Source organism: Cyanistes caeruleus, chromosome 5 (assembly GCF_971803275.1).
Source record: "Cyanistes caeruleus chromosome 5, bCyaCae1.hap1.1, whole genome shotgun sequence".
In the NCBI taxonomy this organism is placed as follows: domain Eukaryota; kingdom Metazoa; phylum Chordata; class Aves; order Passeriformes; family Paridae; genus Cyanistes; species Cyanistes caeruleus.
In genome coordinates, this window is record NC_141705.1 from 48495391 (window position 1) to 48512803 (window position 17413).

The 17413-nt window shown below is 41.9% G+C and overlaps 1 protein-coding gene and 1 long non-coding RNA gene across 6 annotated transcripts in view; one reads left to right on the top strand and one right to left on the bottom strand.

Moving 5' to 3' along the window:
• LOC111927743 (uncharacterized) lies at positions 1-8983 on the bottom strand. Of its 3 annotated transcripts, XR_015286675.1 has the most exons (3): positions 8024-8741; positions 7220-7389; positions 2937-3352 (listed from the first exon to the last, which is right to left on the bottom strand). It is a non-coding gene; the product is annotated as an uncharacterized LOC111927743 (long non-coding RNA). The 3 variants fall into 3 exon arrangements; XR_015286674.1 differs by lacking the exon at positions 7220-7389 and having other exon boundaries at positions 1-3352; positions 8024-8983; XR_015286676.1 differs by lacking the exon at positions 7220-7389 and having other exon boundaries at positions 2937-3349; positions 8024-8980.
• Positions 8780-17413, top strand: part of UBE2D3 (ubiquitin conjugating enzyme E2 D3) — a 23079-nt gene continuing 14445 nt past the window's right edge. Inside the window, exons 1-2 of one of the 3 annotated variants that reach the window (XM_086888358.1) lie at positions 8780-8914; positions 8976-9537. In XM_086888358.1, the coding sequence (XP_086744484.1) occupies positions 9514-9537 (24 nt within the window). In that variant the 5' untranslated portion in view covers positions 8780-8914; positions 8976-9513. The other 2 variants (XM_086888356.1, XM_086888357.1) reach the window with 2 other exon arrangements.

Here is a 17413-nt window from a genome sequence, read left to right on the forward strand (position 1 = left end):
TATGTTGAAATTGCATTTATTTAAAGCACAGAAAGCAACAAGTTGTATGACATGAAACTGTTGTAAAAAACATCAGTCAAGTAACACTAACAATACACCAGAAAGTACACAGTAAATTTAATATTTCAATGAGTTTTAAATTTTGACCCATTAAATAAATCACTCCGTTTTTCCATCCTCACTAGGTAGCTGATCCAGAGTGTACTGCTCATGGGGATCCAGAATGATCTGATTGCTGGTCACATACAGACTTGCATAGATTTGGAACTTCATTGCCTTCCAGGGAGCTGCTATTTCACAACTTTCACTCAGAACAAGTATCCTTAGGATTCACTAATATGTTCATAAGAGACCAGATATGTTATTGATTTGTAGCAGGTTCTGCCTGGTTTCTTGCAATAAACCAGACTGCAAAATCCCCAGATTGTACCCTGCTGCAGTGATGGAAAACAGATACATCCTCCCCTTCACTAAAGGACCTACAGAGGACAAAAATGACATAATCTGGGAAGTACACACTGTTAAATGAACAGATGTGAAGTAAAACCACTATCAAAACACTACAAGCTGTGCTCATGATGGGAATTTGGGAGTCAAGAAGCTATATATACATGTCAGTATGTTCTCAGCAGCAGACCACTCACCTTTCCTTTTTAAACTGCTTTTATTTAAAATTGATGAGTGAAGATATCTGAGGATATATTTTCCCTTAGTACTTTACTCCCTTGGCATAAGAGCTGTCACAGAAAGATATTTCCTTCAATTTGGAAGGCAAAGGTGAGATGCCACAAGACTAATTCCTGTGACGTAATGTGCATTCTTTGGCACTGGCTAATTATAGCACAGAAAACTACCAGCTTCCCTGCCGAGGACAGAGCAGATGATCTCTGCTGTAGGACTGCACTCTGCCCTAAAGTTCTTCCTGTGTCACAGTGCCCAGTGACACTGCAGTGAAACAGCAGTTTGTCATCCCTTCTCAGACAGCTGTGCAACAACAGCGCTGAGGAGATTTCTGAGCCTGGCTCCCCTTTTCAAGGTTAGCCAGATCTGCCACTGACAGTAACCCATACTCATTCTCTGTCATCTCACAAAAATAAAGAGGAACAAAAGAAAAACCTCAACCCCAAAACACCATGGCTCTTTAATTTAGACAAGTGTATGTCCAAGAGATGGAGATGAAAGCAAAGAAAAAAGTGGCTATCTTGATTCCAAGGCAATGACATGGAATAGTATTAAAGTTGGTAAATAAGATTAATACAGCCTCACTTACACCTATCTTACTAATGCTTTTTCTTCTCTACTTTTTTCCAGACATTCCCCATCCTCTGGACCATAATTCAGTTATAGCACAATATAGGTCTACACAGTTGGCTACTCCCTAGATTTTTAAGTTACTTCCTCCTTTACTTTTCAAGATATTGCCAGAAATTTATATAAATTCTGTACTCCACCCCAGTGCACAAAGCTGTAAAGTCTGTAAATATTTTTTTTTTTAATAAGATGCTTTACTGATTCAAAGGGGAAAAAAGTAACTAACACAAAATGTAGGATATAAACATATCACCCCAAATTTACTGAACTTAGAGTAAATGTAATCCTAATGGGTGTGAAAGGAACATGATAATTAAGAGGCATTCATGTTGTACTGCATGCTAGGAGAGTGCTTTTAGAAACTAGGAAAAAGATCCTAGTGCCCCTTTTTATTAGAACAGAAAGTCTTTTATTGAAAGCTAATTTTGTCATAGTATTTATAGTTAATTTATTAAAACACTTGAGAATGTTTTAAACTAATTTCCCAAGAGGAATGAAATTTTTTTTTTTTAGATTTTTTGTTTTTTTTTTTTTTTAACTTTTGTGTGACTTATTTTGACAGTTTCAGGGACAGAAATGTTTTGATTATTCAGGAAACAAGTATAGTAGAAACCACTGATGCACATAGTCCCTCAAATTGCCTGTCCAACACGATTTGATACTGTCAGATATCCTGAATGATGAATGGGTAAGGGTATAATTTAGTCTCCAGGTACCTGAGTCCTCCATTTCTATTGCAGCAGTGCTTTTCTTATATGGGAGCTAAATGGAGATCATAAAATCATTTGATTGACCAAGTAGTCAGGAAGGAAATTATCTTTTTTGTTGTTACTTTGAATTTAAATTGCAATGACTAAGAAAATTAGTATCTTGGATTCCACTACCGACTCCTTAAGTGAGTATTTTTCAGGGGGTATTTTTTTAACAGGATGATATCCTACTTTCCAAAGCAAAACAAACCAAAACATTTGCAGTCCTCACTGTCTTTATAAAAACAGATTCACATTTACTGCATGGAAAAGTGACAAATCCATGTAGTATCTCTTGAAAAACTGAAAAGCATGCCTGACCTTGAAGAATAAAGTCAGCAGGAGTACAGAAGTCAGGTTGCCTTTGCTTTTTGATTTGCAAAATTTTCAGCAACTTGCCAACACCTGGCCATATTTCATTACTACCATGTCTGTCACAACCCACCTTCTCAGAAATACTGCCCTGGTCCATCCCCCTAACAATAATGATGAAATAACTGGCTAATTTCAGTACTGGTGACGTAAGAGTCATCAACAATATTTGCCAAATTACCATAAGACAGTAAACAAGAATAATATGCCATCCTTCTAAGAGATATATTTGGCTGTAATTACCTGGATATTTGAGGTTAAAGTAAGTTCTTGGATACCTTGTGATTAACTGGGACATTCCAGAAAAAAATTAAAAAAAACAAACAAACAGGCAAATCTTTAAAGATGAGATTGCTCACAAGGACAAAAAGAAAAATAAAATGACTCCTTGTTACAATGATAGTTGGCTAGTTAAATCCCTTGTCTAAATAAACAGCATATACTCCTGACAGTTCAAAGACAAACAAACCAAGCAAACAAACAACCAAACAAAAAACCCTGAAGTATTTCTATAGACTTTCTTATTTTCCTAAATCATTAAATTAAGTCAGTACACCATCAAACAATTAAAACACAGCACTCCACAAGGCTCTGTAATAATTTCCCCAGAGAAACATAGCATTATTCTGTACAAAACACAATGTGGAGAAAAAACGAGAAGGAATATTCAAGAAAAAAAAAACGTCTAAATGAAGAGTGACAGCAAGTCAACCTGCTGCCTCTGCCGTAGCGTAATGTTTATTTAGCTACAAATAAGTGAACAATTCACCAACAGGACTGCCTCAGAAGAAGGAGACATGGCAAGGAGAGGTAGTTTGCTGCAGGCCATTTGTGACATCAGTGGTACTGGGGCTCCTAGCTCAGTGTGGGTCTCTGCTCCAGGTCTTGGAAACACTGGCTGATCTCTGCAGGGAAACCTACTGAGATAAAAGGTGGTTTATACTTCAGTGTATGAAGTACACCATCAGTGTCCTGATTAGCTTAGGCTAACTAATTCCCTGTAGCTATAGTCAAACAGTGAAAACTGTACTTTGCATGTAGCCAGGCAGGTGAACAGAAGCCTGCCCTTCCATCAGATTGAGGCCTGTTGTGACCCCTGAGCAGCTATGCCCATACTGGGGAGCCTGCGAATCACCTTAAATGTTTGAGTAACTATCTTTAAGCATTAACATTTTATCTGAACAAGCAACTTTTAAAGCCTATTAGGTAAATTGGTCAGATCCTTTCTTAAACTCAAGCACTCCTCAGAGGTTGTGGTTTACTTAGTACATTTGCATCCTGGAACGAGCACTGGCGTAGCAACCGAATTAGGATGGTCCAAATCTGGCTAGTAATCAATTACATCAAAGTAATAAAAATAGACATATCTTGAAAACGCTCCAGAGAATCCTTTGATGTCTCTTTAGTAAACACAATAGGTCAAATTACCTACTGCTGAAAACTGCTGTTAAGAGCTTGGTCATTTTCAGTAACAGCACAACCCATACAGACTTAGTTTGCAGTGTGAAGGCAGCCTGAGGGGACAAAAAACAGGTATAACAAGGAAAGGCAACCACCTCCAAAGGGATAGGGTAAAGTAGGTCACCATTAAAAACCTTTTTGACAAGGTCTCCAACTGATGTACCCTGGCCTCCTGAAATTGATAAAACTCCCAAGTTGCTCCAGAGAGGGGTTTTGCCTGCTGAATTCAGCCTTATTTTAGCAACAGTGGATAATTGCTTAGCCCTTCACACCCCTGCTATTTTGCCACATATGTTTATATTATCTATGTTTATTCAGGCACGTAAAGAATTCATAGAAAAGAAGGAAACAGAGGTAGTTAGTAACTGCAAGACAACAAAAATTTTTGGTTTTCAGATTTGGCATCATAATTACACCATGCACATGCTCATCTGACTTTCATGCTTCAATATCCATAGAGCTGAATCAGCACAGAAAATGAACATTCTTGTTGACAAAAACTGCTGGTGACTTGACAGGGATGTATTTTTCATCTAGATCAAATGGTAGTTTTGCTGGGAAAAAAACAGGAATGCTCTGTATGCATACTAATAAATTACCTGTAGTGATTTTCAGAGATTCTGTTGCTTAGGTCTGTGAAAATAGCATAAAGAATTTTACGTTGTCATGCGTTTATTCTTGTAAAATAGCTCTTATTTTCTGGAAGCATTTCAAGAGTAAAGAGAAAAATAGTTAACTGAAAGAAAACTATGTTGTCACTATGAAGATAAAAAAGTGCCAAACAATGAGGTGCTAAACAAAATCCTGAAGACCAGAAGATTTTGTGGGGACTTCAGTCTATTTATCTTGGTGTAAGTTACTCAAGTGTTCTATGCTTTTGTGATTCCCACATGACTGTGCAAGCCATGAAAACTTAGCATATCATTATTCAACAAAACACTCCAGGTTTTCACTGGGAGTCATTATGTAGAGCAACTCAAAATGGATTGATGTAGGGACTCAGCATTTTGCTCCATGACCTAGAAGTGAGACAAAAAGCACTTCTAATTCAAAGGAAATGTGGATTAGCTTGGCAATTGCTTCAATTAAAGTGTCAGGGAAGCTGTTGAAGAAACAACCAGAGATGAAGAATTGGCCAAGTCGGAATATCAAGAAAGCTGCCTTTTATCTGGTATTTCTTAAAAAGCTAACTGCTGCCTAACACACTGACCTTGGGCTTCACTCCACACGTGAAAGGGGGTTGCTGCATCTTCTTCCTAATGGAGGGAGACTTAATGATCCCAGATGCAACTGCCAGGGAACTGAGCTTGCACTACAAAATCTGTAACTGTGACCTACTCATCCTTATTCAAGAGGAGAAGCTCACAGCTACACAGAGGCCTGCTGATCTTTGTTATTTGAAAGAGATCAAGCGGACCACAATGGCATCCCCAAACCTGTTTTTTTCCACTGTCTTGTATTGGCACTTGGCAAATTCAGTCTTTGTTGTTGTGTTAAAAAAAAGAAGCCAATGGAACAATCTTATCAGCTTTCTCGTGTGATCTTATTCTTTGTGGTATCCACTGAATCAAAAGGGTCTTCAATAAGGTGAGTTTTGCTCAGACTAAAGAGGGATTTGGCTGCAAGCTTGATTTACAATAATTAAAGGAAAAACAAGTTGGACAGGATGCTGAAGAGAAAATTGAGGCCTGGTAATACATGCAAACAGGGAGAAGCTGTTGTTGTTGTTGTTCATCTTAGCGCTTTGTTTTCTAGCAGCAAGAGCTGAAGTATTCCAAATAGGAACTAATAGTAATCTATTGGATGGACTAGATGGATATCTTGCTTTTGTTGAAGTAATTTTTTTTTTTTCCTCTCCTAAAATGGGAAATCTTTTTGGAAAACTTTTGTATCTTGTTTCCCCCTTTCCTCTCAGATACATGAAGTATCCTGTATGGAATGCTGCTTGGTGTCCAGGATGCTTGGTTGCTCCACCTGTTTTGAAGGCGGGTAGAATAGCAAGTCCCAAATATAAAACTGGCTGGTCTCAGGCAAGAAGAAGTGAAAAACCAGCACTGATGTACAAGTAACCTATGTCAACCTTTCAACTAAAAGGCTGAGCTGCTTTTCGCTCAAGTCCCTAAGGGGCAGTGCTATAACAGCCAAGCAAGGTACCCTCCATTCATGGCTGGACTATCCTTTCCTCTGTTGGACCATCAGGAAGCAGCTGAAATGGACTGGTGAATCCATCCCTTGGAGGCTGTTGATCACTTGGCCACACTGGGCTCTGGAACACCATACTTGAAAAAACAAAATTCAAAGACGGGGTTCAAGAGAGCTCATCTGCTCTCAGTATTTTTGTGCAATCTGTTTATTACTTGGTGACTTCTACTTAGCTATTTTGCATAATAAACCTCTAAAAGTCTAACCTGACTCCACTACTGTGGAGGATTAGACATGGTAATACCCCTCTACAGCCACTTCTGAGGATTAGCTTCAAAAATCAAATTAAAATTAAGCAAACACAAATAGTTCCACAATAAGTTGCAACACCCTTATTCAGTAACCATCATCTGCACCTCTTGCATTTTATATTACCATATGAAGAATCTATGCAAAAAGAATATACATGCTGTGTGTGGTAAAACTGAGAAATTCTCCGTATGGGCACATCAACATATTCAGGTTTTGAGGCCTTACTTGCTCAAATTTTCCTAGTGAAGCAAAAAAAAAAAAAAATTGGTTTTATTTATTCCCAAATACTGAGGATAAAATACATCATTTTTACCTCACAATTTGAGGAAAAGAAGGTGAGAATGAAAAGTATAATGTTCTCCAAGCAGAACTCTGTGCTGTGACTTGCAGAACTGGTCACAGAACTGTGACTGCATGTCTCATTTTTCATTCCTACACAAGCCATTTTTTTTTATTATTTTTCTCAAGTGTATTCAAGGGGCATATTTGTTTTTTAAAAATGACCAGCAAGTGCAATAGAGTGTTAGCCTAATCAAGTTTACTAAACTAAAATTTGCAAATCTGTTTCTGAGCAATGGCTATAAACAAGAGATATCCAGTAAATTTTAAATTCTCTTTGGGGTCAAATGCTAATAGAGATATTGAATTTAATATGTAACAGAACTTGATTTACCAGATTAACAATTCCTGTTGTCTTAAATTAGCAGAGAAAATTACACACTGTCAACAGTATGTTTGTGCTGTTCTTAATTTCTTTCATTATACAGAAAATGTGAATCACAAATCTGATAAAAAATGTTAATAAAAAGTCATATTAGAGGTCATTAATCTCAAATAATTACAAAATATAGAACTGGAATACTGCCAAGTACCTAAATCTCCTAAAATGACAATAATGAAGCTCAGAAAGTTTGTGAGCAGTTTACAAGGCAGAGGAGGATGTCTGTGGTACAAAGATAGACACGCTGGTGATTTGGAGCAGCTTAATAGCATCCGTAATCCAAAGCAGGAACAGCAAGGTGTTCTTCAGCAATATTCTTGACTAAGATGAAAAGAATGAAAATCAAATAGTTTGGAATTACTCTTCCTGAACATGCTGTTCAGTACAATTAAAAGAATAAGCAGAAACTGAAGACTACATAAGGAAGTTGCTAGGATTGGTTTAGGAGATCATACCAAGATAACTGGACTTTACAAGTACACGGCATTTTTTCTCTTTAGCCTGTAATAACAGTGTTAAAAAACTATGGCAGTCCTACTAAAGTGCTATTTTTAAAAGTAATAAAAAAAAACTTTTAAAGTAATTAAAAAACCCCACTGCTCTCCTAATCCACTGTTGCCTATTGTCAAGCTTCATTCTGAAAATGTTGCTACACAGTAAACTTTTCTGAATATTTTGCCTTCTCCAGACCAGTAATAATTAGTATTATAGACAGCAAGACAACTAACACTACAGCACTGTAACAAACACAAACTGAGTCCAGTGCAATTATGTGGACATCCCCACTGGCCAGCAAATGCCTTATTTGTCACTCTAATACATCCCATCATTACAGCAGAGGGGCAGTCAGGCAATCTTTCTCTTCATGTTTCACAGAAATGGAATAGGAGTCCTTCCCCATGTAGAGAACTATATATAAACCTGCACGATTTATTACTGTGAGAAAAAAAAACACCTGAATGAGAGTGATCTGTTGGCCCACGTTGCTCGAAGTAAAAAGCCCCCAAGGAGCTGGAAGTGTCACAGATGGTATCACTGTAAGTAAAACAATCCTCATCACTCTCTAGAACTACCGAAAGGGTTGTCGTGAGCTGGGGATCAGTCTCTTCTGGATCGCCTGCTGTGAGGGGACTAGAGGAAATGCCCTTCAGGTGAGATAGGGTAGCTTAAAAATAGGTGTTAGAATAATCATTGTTCAGGTGGTCAGGCAGTGGAATAGGTTTCCCAGGAAGGTGGTGGAGTCACCATTCCTGGAGATGCTTAAGACGTGTCTGTGACTGGCGCTGGGTGATTTAGGGGTTACAGTGGTAACGCCGCGTTATCCTTGGACTTTTATGATTTTAAAGGTCACTTCCACTTTTGATTATTGTATGATTCCACTATTGATGCGTCTGGCCCTTGTACTGACAGTCCACGTCACCGTATCTTCCCTTTGGTGATGCTTTTTCCCCTAGACTGAGCCACCTGCTTTGATACCCTGGTGTGTGCCGATATGCCACTAAAAGAAGTGTCCAGGCCCGTTACTCTTAGACCAGGCCCGCGCTTTTCCTGGGCAAGAGCAGAGCTTTAGCTTAGTCACTCGCACCGCGGTGAACGGTGCAAACCCCACGGCTTTGGGGCTCCCGCCTTGCTCGGTTCCCAGGCGGGCGGTGACCCCTCCGCGGCGCTGACAGCCAGCTGACGCGCGGAGGAACACCGCGCCGCCGCGTCAGCGGGCGGACCTACATCCGGCCGCTGCCGCCATTTCGCGGGGAGGCGGGCGGGGCGGGATCCTCCGTCAGCGCTGCGCGCCCGCCGCCGAACCCCGGGGGCCGCCCAGCTCCGGAGCCCGCCGCGACCCCCAGGAGCCGCGGGCACGAAGAGCCGCACAGCGGTACCGAGGCGGCGGCGCCCGCCGACAGCCCCAGAACCTTCCTTCCCCTGCCCCGCCCGTTCGCCCTTGGCCCCGCCTCTCGCCCATCGACCCCGCCCCCGGGAGCCGTTGGCGGCGGCGTGCCGGGCCCGGCCCCGCCTCCCTCCCTCCCTCCCTCCCGCGGCGTCCGGGCCTGGCCAGCGGCGGCAGCGCGGGGCTCTCTCGCCCTTCTTCACTCGCTCTCCCCCGGGCGGGCGGCGCCTCTCGGCTTTCCCCGCACCTCACACCCTCTCCTGGCCGTGACGGGCGGCGGCGGGCGGAGCGCTCCCCCGGCAGCCTCACGGCCCCGCTGCCCGCAGGCAGGCAGGACTTCGGCCGGCCGGCCGGTCGGGCGCCCCCCCGGCTGTTTCCGGAGGAAGGAGAAGAGCAGCTGCCCCCTCCCCCCTCTCCGCCTTCCTCCCCGTTCTCCTCCTCCTCCTCCTCCTCCTCCTCCTCCTCCTCCTCCTCCTCCTCCTCCTCCTCCCTCCCGGCCCCCCGAGCGGAGCGCGGAGTCACCGCGGCGCGTAGACGGGCCCGGCACTCGCACACACACAATGGCGCTGAAACGCATCAACAAGGTGAGTGAGCGCCGCGACTCCTCCTCCTCCGCCGTCCCCCCCCTCCCCCTTCACCGCTTCGCCCTTCTTTTTATTGTTATTTTTTTGGGTGTTTTTTCTTCCCCTTCCCCCATCATCTTTCCTCCCCCCCATCCCTCCCCCCCGCCCCTGGAGAAGACGGGCAGGGGGGAGAGAGGCGGAGGCTGGAGAGGCCGGGAAGCGGCGGCTTTTTCCGGCGGGGCCGCGGCCCGGCTGGGGCGGCGAGGCCACTCTCTTTGGGCCTGAGCTCGGAGCTCGGCCCCGGCCCCTTCCTGAGGGCGGGGGCCGGGGGGGTCGGACAGAGGCAGCTCCCGGGCCGCTCGGATGTCAGCGCAGCCCGGGGTCGCTGCCGCTGCCCTTCCGCCGAAGCCGGCCCGGATGGCGCCGGCCCGTGTGTGCCTGGGGGTTTCGGCGCGATGGCGGCGCTGCCCGGGGCAGCAGCTGGGCCCTTCGGCCGGGTTTTCCCCTCCGCTGTGCAACTTCTCTCCCGCATTGTAAGATGGCGGCGGGTCCGCCTGGCCCGGGCGCTTTCCGGGATCCCTCGCGTTCCGCAATAACGCGGCACGGACACACGGAGCAGCCACCGCGGTGCTACCCTCGCCCCGCAGTTGCCCCTCTCCGCCGCCCCGAGGCTCTCCGGACCCCCGGGAATCCATCGCCCGTCCGGGAATCGCTTCCCCTCGCGCCCGGCGGGAGCGCGCTGCGCGCCGCCGCCTCCCCCCCTCCCCCCCGTTGCACAATCGGAACCGGGTGGAGCAACTTCGCGGCGGCTAACTCGGAAAAAATGCCGAGGTGATGAAAGTTTGTTGGTTTGGTTTTGGTTTTTTTTTCTTTTTTTTCCCCCCTTTTCTTCTTTTTTCTTTTTTTTTCTTTTTTTTTTTTTTTTTTTTTTTCTTTTTGTGGTGGTGGTTGCTTTTTATTAAATCTTTCCCAGGGTGAGAAGGCTCCCGGAGTGAAGTTGCCCCCTGTTAGGCTTAGGCTTTCTCGGCAGGTTTGAGAATTGCTGGGATGTAATGGCAAAACGCGATGAGAGTGCAGCGGCGTTACCGGGAAGTCGCTGTTGGTCTGTGCTCCTTCTTACGCGAGCTACGTGGAGCATTTACTTGCTTCAAGAGCTCAGAGGAGTGAGTTGGTCATCTCATAGCCTGCCAAGATGGCAGAACGTCCTGAAATCGATGAATTTAGGTGCACAAAACACCTTTTGTAGACACTGTGTAAACTTTGTGCCGCCTGTTTGTCTCGCTTTAATTTCACGCAGTGCTTGTGGTTGTATTTTAGACAAAACGAGCGTTTTTTATAATGTTTTTAGTGAATGGATAGTACTGTTACCTTCGAAACTTTTAAAACCATTCTGGGTAGCTAGCTGAATGGATTGCCTCTGAATTATGGCTATTCTCGGGCAAGAATTTCAAAACAATTCCTTTTGAATCTGCCATCAAAATGTCCCTGTATTAGTGGATGATATCACTTGAGTTGAAACACAGCTAGGATACTCCCTGGTATGCTTTGTCATCAGCTCATGCTTATGAAACACGTTCAGGTGCTGCAGGTAAGAATTTACTGTCAAATGTAAACTAAGACAAACCCCCACTTACGTAGTAATCTGGTGGTCAGAACCTGAAAACGATTCAGCGTGACTCTCAAACCAGTAAGTCATCTCTGACTTCAGCGTTTCGGCCTGTTGTGTACAGTCTCTTGTCTTGTATTGGTCCTTACGTTCTATTGCACTGTGTAGTAGCAAGGTTTTTCCTATACCCAGTGCAAGAGTTTAGGATTTTGAAGATAGTTGAATTAGGGTTTTTCTTTTTGCCTTTTTTTTAGTGTGTGCGTGGATTTTTCTAATCAGTTCATTCACACCACACTACAAGATATACTTATAAATTCACATGGAGTTTGTAGTTTCGATTTTTGTAATGGCAAGCCTGGAAGGTGAACTTTATTTGTGGAATGAAAAAAACCATACTTTGCATGTTGCTTTCTTTCCTCTACTGGTTTCCAGTACAAATGTTTACAGAGGCTGATGCTGACATAAAAAAATAGCAGGGCCAGTTCTGTAACAGAGTGGTTGTGAATGTAATTTTAATCCTGTCAACCAGTAAAGCCCAGAGAGAACAGCATTGTCACTGGTGAGCTGGGATTCCTGTCTTCCAATTGTAAGAGCACAGATCAGACCTTGGAACTCTCTGCTTCCTTGCAGTATGTCTTTGGCAGTAGATAAGAACAGGCTAAGGAGAAACCAGGACCTCAGAACATTGTAATCACACATAGCTGATTTAGTTTGTGTTATTACTTGTCAGAACTAGAATTCACTGTCTCCTGCAGCAGATGACATCCTGAATGTACCAGTGAAGATATTTTCAGTGTGTTTGGCTGGCTCCGTCTTTGTGGACTTGATGTATCAAGCAAAATAACATTCTTCATTATATTGAGTAAACTAGACTTTGAGACTCTGTTAGTGTGTGTGTGTGTGTCCCTTTAATCTGAAGTCTGTTACACATTCAGAATACAGCCACTATTAAGACATAATTGGCAAATTCTGCTTCTGTTTTGAAAATGAAAGTAAATGAGTATTTATGTGTTGTCTGCTTCTGGAACACCCTGTATAAAGCTCTCCCCAAGCTAAAGTAGTTGTCAGGTACACCTTCAATCCAGAAAGATATTTGTTATGCTAGAGTTTGTCATGTCATCGGTGCCATCTGCTCTGGGGGCAGCTTGTGTTCAGTTGGCAAAACTCTGTCCTTGATACGGCTTTCTTTGCAGTTGTTTTATGATAACAAGCAAGTTCTTTTCCCATGGCATAATGTGAACATGCATCTTAAAATTGAGTATTTTCTTCCCTGAGGATGGAATTTTTCCCCAATTTTTTCCTCCCCAGAATTACCAAGAAATTGATTTATGAGCATGTATCTAAATACTTGATGCACGCTGTAAGCACATTGTCTTGGTCTGAAGTGTCAATGGTGCCTGCTAAAAACACATCCTGTAATTGCTGCAGCATGCTGGAGCTTCCGCTTCAAGTGATGATGATCCTGTAGCAGGGAAGCATTTATGTAGGAGTAGGGAATCAGGAATGCATAAAATTTGGAAAACTTGGAAATGTTATGTCATGGTACACATCCGTTTTATCACTGCTATGCGCAGCCATTGAAGTCAGGTAATACAAGTGGTCTAAGTGATCTTGATAGGCTAAAAATAGAATTAATACAGGAGATGTATGCATGAAATGTCTCGTCTATGTAATCCTTAAGAAAGGTTGTGCCTGCTGTGTTTTATGGCTGTTTGATTAAGCATAGCACAAACCAGCATCATTATATTGGAATAATTTGTTAGAAAATCTCAAGTGGAGTTTGCATCCTGGAAGCTAAAGGCTGAAGGTGGCAAAACCATTTATTGCTATTTAAGTATAGATATAGAAGGCTTCCATTGACACTGGTGGAGTGGAGGCTGAATAACTTCCTCATGCTGTAGCCTCCATGCATAATTAACTGCAACTTTAACCCCCCTTCTCCACATGCTCATAGTGAGAAACCCTGGAAATACAGTATTTTTCAAAGATGAGGTGTAACATACATTAGTGAGGACTGCATGGAAATATGCATTAATTTAACCAAAGTGGAAGAGTTACAAAGCCTGGTTGTTACTTTATTTTTAAACTGCTACTTTTTTCTTTTGAACTTGGTTTGAATGAAAAAAACAATCTGTAATAAAGCTGGTTGGAATTTAGTTTTCTTCTCTGGATGAAACCCACAACACTTTTGCGGGCAGTCTTGGATTATGTTTGCTGGGCTTTTTCAAAATAGTTGAATAAGTTATGTGACTGAACTCATGCTTTGAGTGTATAGAAATAAGTCTGGATTTGTGTGTTTAGGGGCTCAGAAAGTTAAGATTAGCTAGCTAATGAAATTCAGTTGATATAAGCGGAGTTGAAATGTTTTAAACCTTTGTAAATGCTCGATGTACTGAATTACCTTTTTTACTGTTATTTCACCTTAACTATTGTGAATATCCAGGGCTAGACTAAGCCCTGCCTTGGGTAGGTAGTTCAGCTCAGCAATTGCACTTGGTGGTAGGAAGGGTCACATTGAGCCAGAAGGTGGTGGTTGGTTTTTAAATCGTGGTACTGCAGTAATGGAGTTTGGGAGGCCCTAGTATTGAAGAATTTAAATGTGTTTTAAAAGTCAGAGTAAAAATATTTAGCCTTAGATGAAAGCTGTCATCACTTAAATTCTGTTTAAGATTCAGCTTATCCAAATAGAAGTGACATTTCTATAATGAAATTATTTTAATTAAAATGAAAATAATATTTCTTAATTGGGTAGGTTTGGTTCTCTGCATTGAAGACCAGCATTTATTAATAAAGTATTGGATGTGTTTTAAGAACTCGTCATTCTTTTATGAGAGAGGAATACTGATGTTTCCTTGGCTAGAAAGTTTGGACTGAGATAACTTCAAAGATTTCTCTCGTTAATTGAACACAGTGCTTGTGAAACGACTTCCTAGTCAGCATAGAACTTTGAATGTGTGCATTGGAGTGGGAAGAGAATGGGAATTGTTATCTCACTTAAGTGATTTACAGAACTTCAGAGATCAATATTCCATTAGATGGGTACTTTTTTCATTCTTTAAAAAGAGTCCTCCAGTATATCAAGGATTTAGGTGGGATTATGTATACAGAATAAAAAGGTTGGCCAGCTCTTATGATCTTTATAATCATTCCAGCTTTTAGCAATGTGGTTTTGAAAGTAAGTCTGTGCTTTTGCTGTTAGTCCTAGTGTGAGTTTCTTCTACAGAAGGCCTCTACAGAACGAGCTCCTTCAACTTCCTGCCCAGTCTGTAACCAATTCTGGGGCTTTTCTCTGAGCTCACAGTTAATGGGTAAGGGAGTGGAGAAGGATGTAAACAGCTGTAAGCAGCAGCTGTTGGGTACTGAACAGTGAACTGCCTCTTGCCAAAGGCATCTCTATTCCTTGTGGAGCCCAGTTCCAGCCTGGTATTATCCCCTACCCATGGATGATGTGTTCTCTGCATCCCTTGGGTTGAACTGTTGGAGGAGAGAGAAGGATGGAGGTTCTTAACCTTCTCTGAGATGTCAAGTGACAGCTGGTAAGGAGGAGTGGGAAAAGGTTGAGCTTTTGTGTCATTCAGATTAGGGCATTGATACATCATCCTTGATAAATCTTTCTGTTGCATATATGAAGGGTTTGCCACTTTAACTGTCTGCCCTGTGCTTATGTCTAAGTCCCTCCCCTGTGCATCAGAGCTGGCAGATGGGAACTTGTGGTCTGCACTTCAGCATTAGGTCTGATCTCTCAGAATAAGCTGACCTCTGTTGATGGCTTTAGGCTAAGATGCTATAGCTGACATTGGAAGGACCAAGTTACAGACTTTTTTTCCTGTGATTGATTCGATGAAGTAACCTGACAGCAGAATGTGTAGAAAAAAACCCAAGAAATGAAAGCAGCAGTGTGAATGTGTGCGTGAATATATACAACTGGAGTCAGTAGTGCATTTTTAAATGTGGTTGCTTTTTGTCAAGTTGGTTTTATCAGAAGAGAGTCTTAAATTGTGTTGAGTTGCACATGCTTGACAACTTTGTAAACTTTGGAATATAAATTTAATGCCTCAAACTCTAAATGTAAAATGCAGGAGATTAAAAAAAAACACACCAAAAACAACAAAGCCAGGTTGTCTTCACTGGTCTTCTATAGGGCACTGATCTGGTTAAATTTGGTAATTTTAACCAAAACTAAGCTGGGGAAGCTTTGCAAAAAAAAAATAGTTAAAATTCACAATTTTAAATTTGTGTTTAGGCGTTTGGCAACTCTTTGTAAAACACTTGGATGTAGACAAGGTTTAATACTGGAAAATAGAGCATTGCAGGATTCAGGAATGAAAGTGAAACGGGGATTTTTACCAACAGTAAACTAGAGTATGAAATTTTTGTGTAAAAGAAGCCTTTGTTCTGACCATCATCCCTTTGAGATGTGTGATACACTAGACACGATGTCTTTAAGATCTCCTGCAGTTTTTTCCAATGTAATGGTGATGGATTTTTATTATGGTCTTAAGAAAGCAAGAGGAGAGGATTGTGGACTGCTTTGCAAATGTTATGGCCCGGTAAAAAAAGGTGACTAACATTTAAACCTTTCCACAAGCATTTGGACATCAGAGTTGCAAGCTGAAGTGAGTGCAAATACTGAAGTGCTTTAGGTCTTTCTGATGGGAAGGCAAGAAGATGGTATTAAATGTTAAATTAACTTTATAGTGAGCTTTCTCTGTAATGTAGAGTTAGGTTGGCCAGATGTTCGTCACCTCTGTGAGCTTTTCTAAGTTTCTAATAAATATAAACAAGGCAGTACTCAAAGGCAGTACTTCTCAACCTTTGTTGGCCTATTTGAGTAGTAATGCCAAGAAATTCTCTTAAATAAGATAAATGCAAGGTTTGTTTTTCCTTTTTGCCTTAGTTTTATTTTTTTCTTGCCTTGAATAATATAGGAATTTCTATTTGCTACATGAGCAAGAAAGATCTGCCCCCCTTCCACTCCCCTTCTTTAGGGTGCAGTGTTCTCATAAAGTTGCTTTGAAACTTTTTTTAAAAAAAAAACTTCCCTCATTTTTTTTTTTTAAGATCCTTCTGTATGTCACTATTCTCTAGATAGCAGAGGTGGAACTCAACTGTAAGAGCAGTTGTACTCCAGATAGTTTTGTGGTTTGTTTTGGTGGTGGTTGGTTTAGGTTTTTTTATGCTGTTGTCTTGGTGTGAGTTGATTTTGTGTGTAAGTGTACCTATCCTATAGACTGGCCCTTAGAATGATTATGGAGGGAAGTTATGGGAATAGCATAATATGATAGGGTAATTGTACGCTGTAGCTAAGGCAGCGTAGTCAGTCCCATATAGCTGTGTCCATAGAATGCACCCCTATGGTATATTGTAATAACTTTCACATGCATCTTTGTATGCATACAAAATATGGACTGGTGAAAGTCAACACAGTTTTTTAAAAGGAGAGCTGATTTTCAGAGTTTTTGAGGCTAATTAAAAAATAAGAGAATAATAGATCAAGCTACTGCTAAGCAGTGAATTCATCATGCTGATTACAGACATGGTGTTACTTGTTAAAATACTGATTTGATAACTTTTTTTTACACTGTCCTCGTTTTTTTGAGAATAAGGAGAATTCTTGTAGCTTTTCAGAAAGTGCAGACTGACTGATGTTGTGTCCCATTGAGGCCACTCGTCATTTCTACAAAAACTTGTTCTGCAAACTGCCAGTCTCCAAAGTTGTTGTTTGTGTAGTCTTGGCAAACTCTGGGAGTCTTCTGTCACATGGAGCTCAGGGTGTACAGGTGCTGCTTCTGGATTATGTGTCGAATGTTGGTGGCTGAGGTTCTGCTCTAAGTTACTGTGCCCTCAACAAGTTGAGGGGCAGCGTGTTGGAAGGCTCTTGCACAATGCTGCCGACCTCCAGCCTCTAAGGAATATTAAGCCAGCATTTGTTTGAAAATGTCTGGCACAATGCCAAACCTCATTTCTGAGAGGTGGCCATCAGGACGGAATGTCTTACTTCTTTCTAACTGCATCAATTTACATTTGTCTATACTGAATTTCATCTGTCCCTTTGTTTACCAGTCATTCTGTTTCATTTAGCAAGGTACATCTTGGTGTTTCTCATTTGGCCTATTTATACTAGTTACCCTCTTCTTTTAGGCTGCATTGTAGTCCTGGGTTACAGAACCAAAGACCATTGTGATTCTTGCAGGAAAAAACTCCCAAGGGAAAAGGCATGCTAAGTTTCAATGTCAGATGTTGGAAAGCTTGGAAATGTCAGAATTAAAATACCCAGCTATCACTGAATTA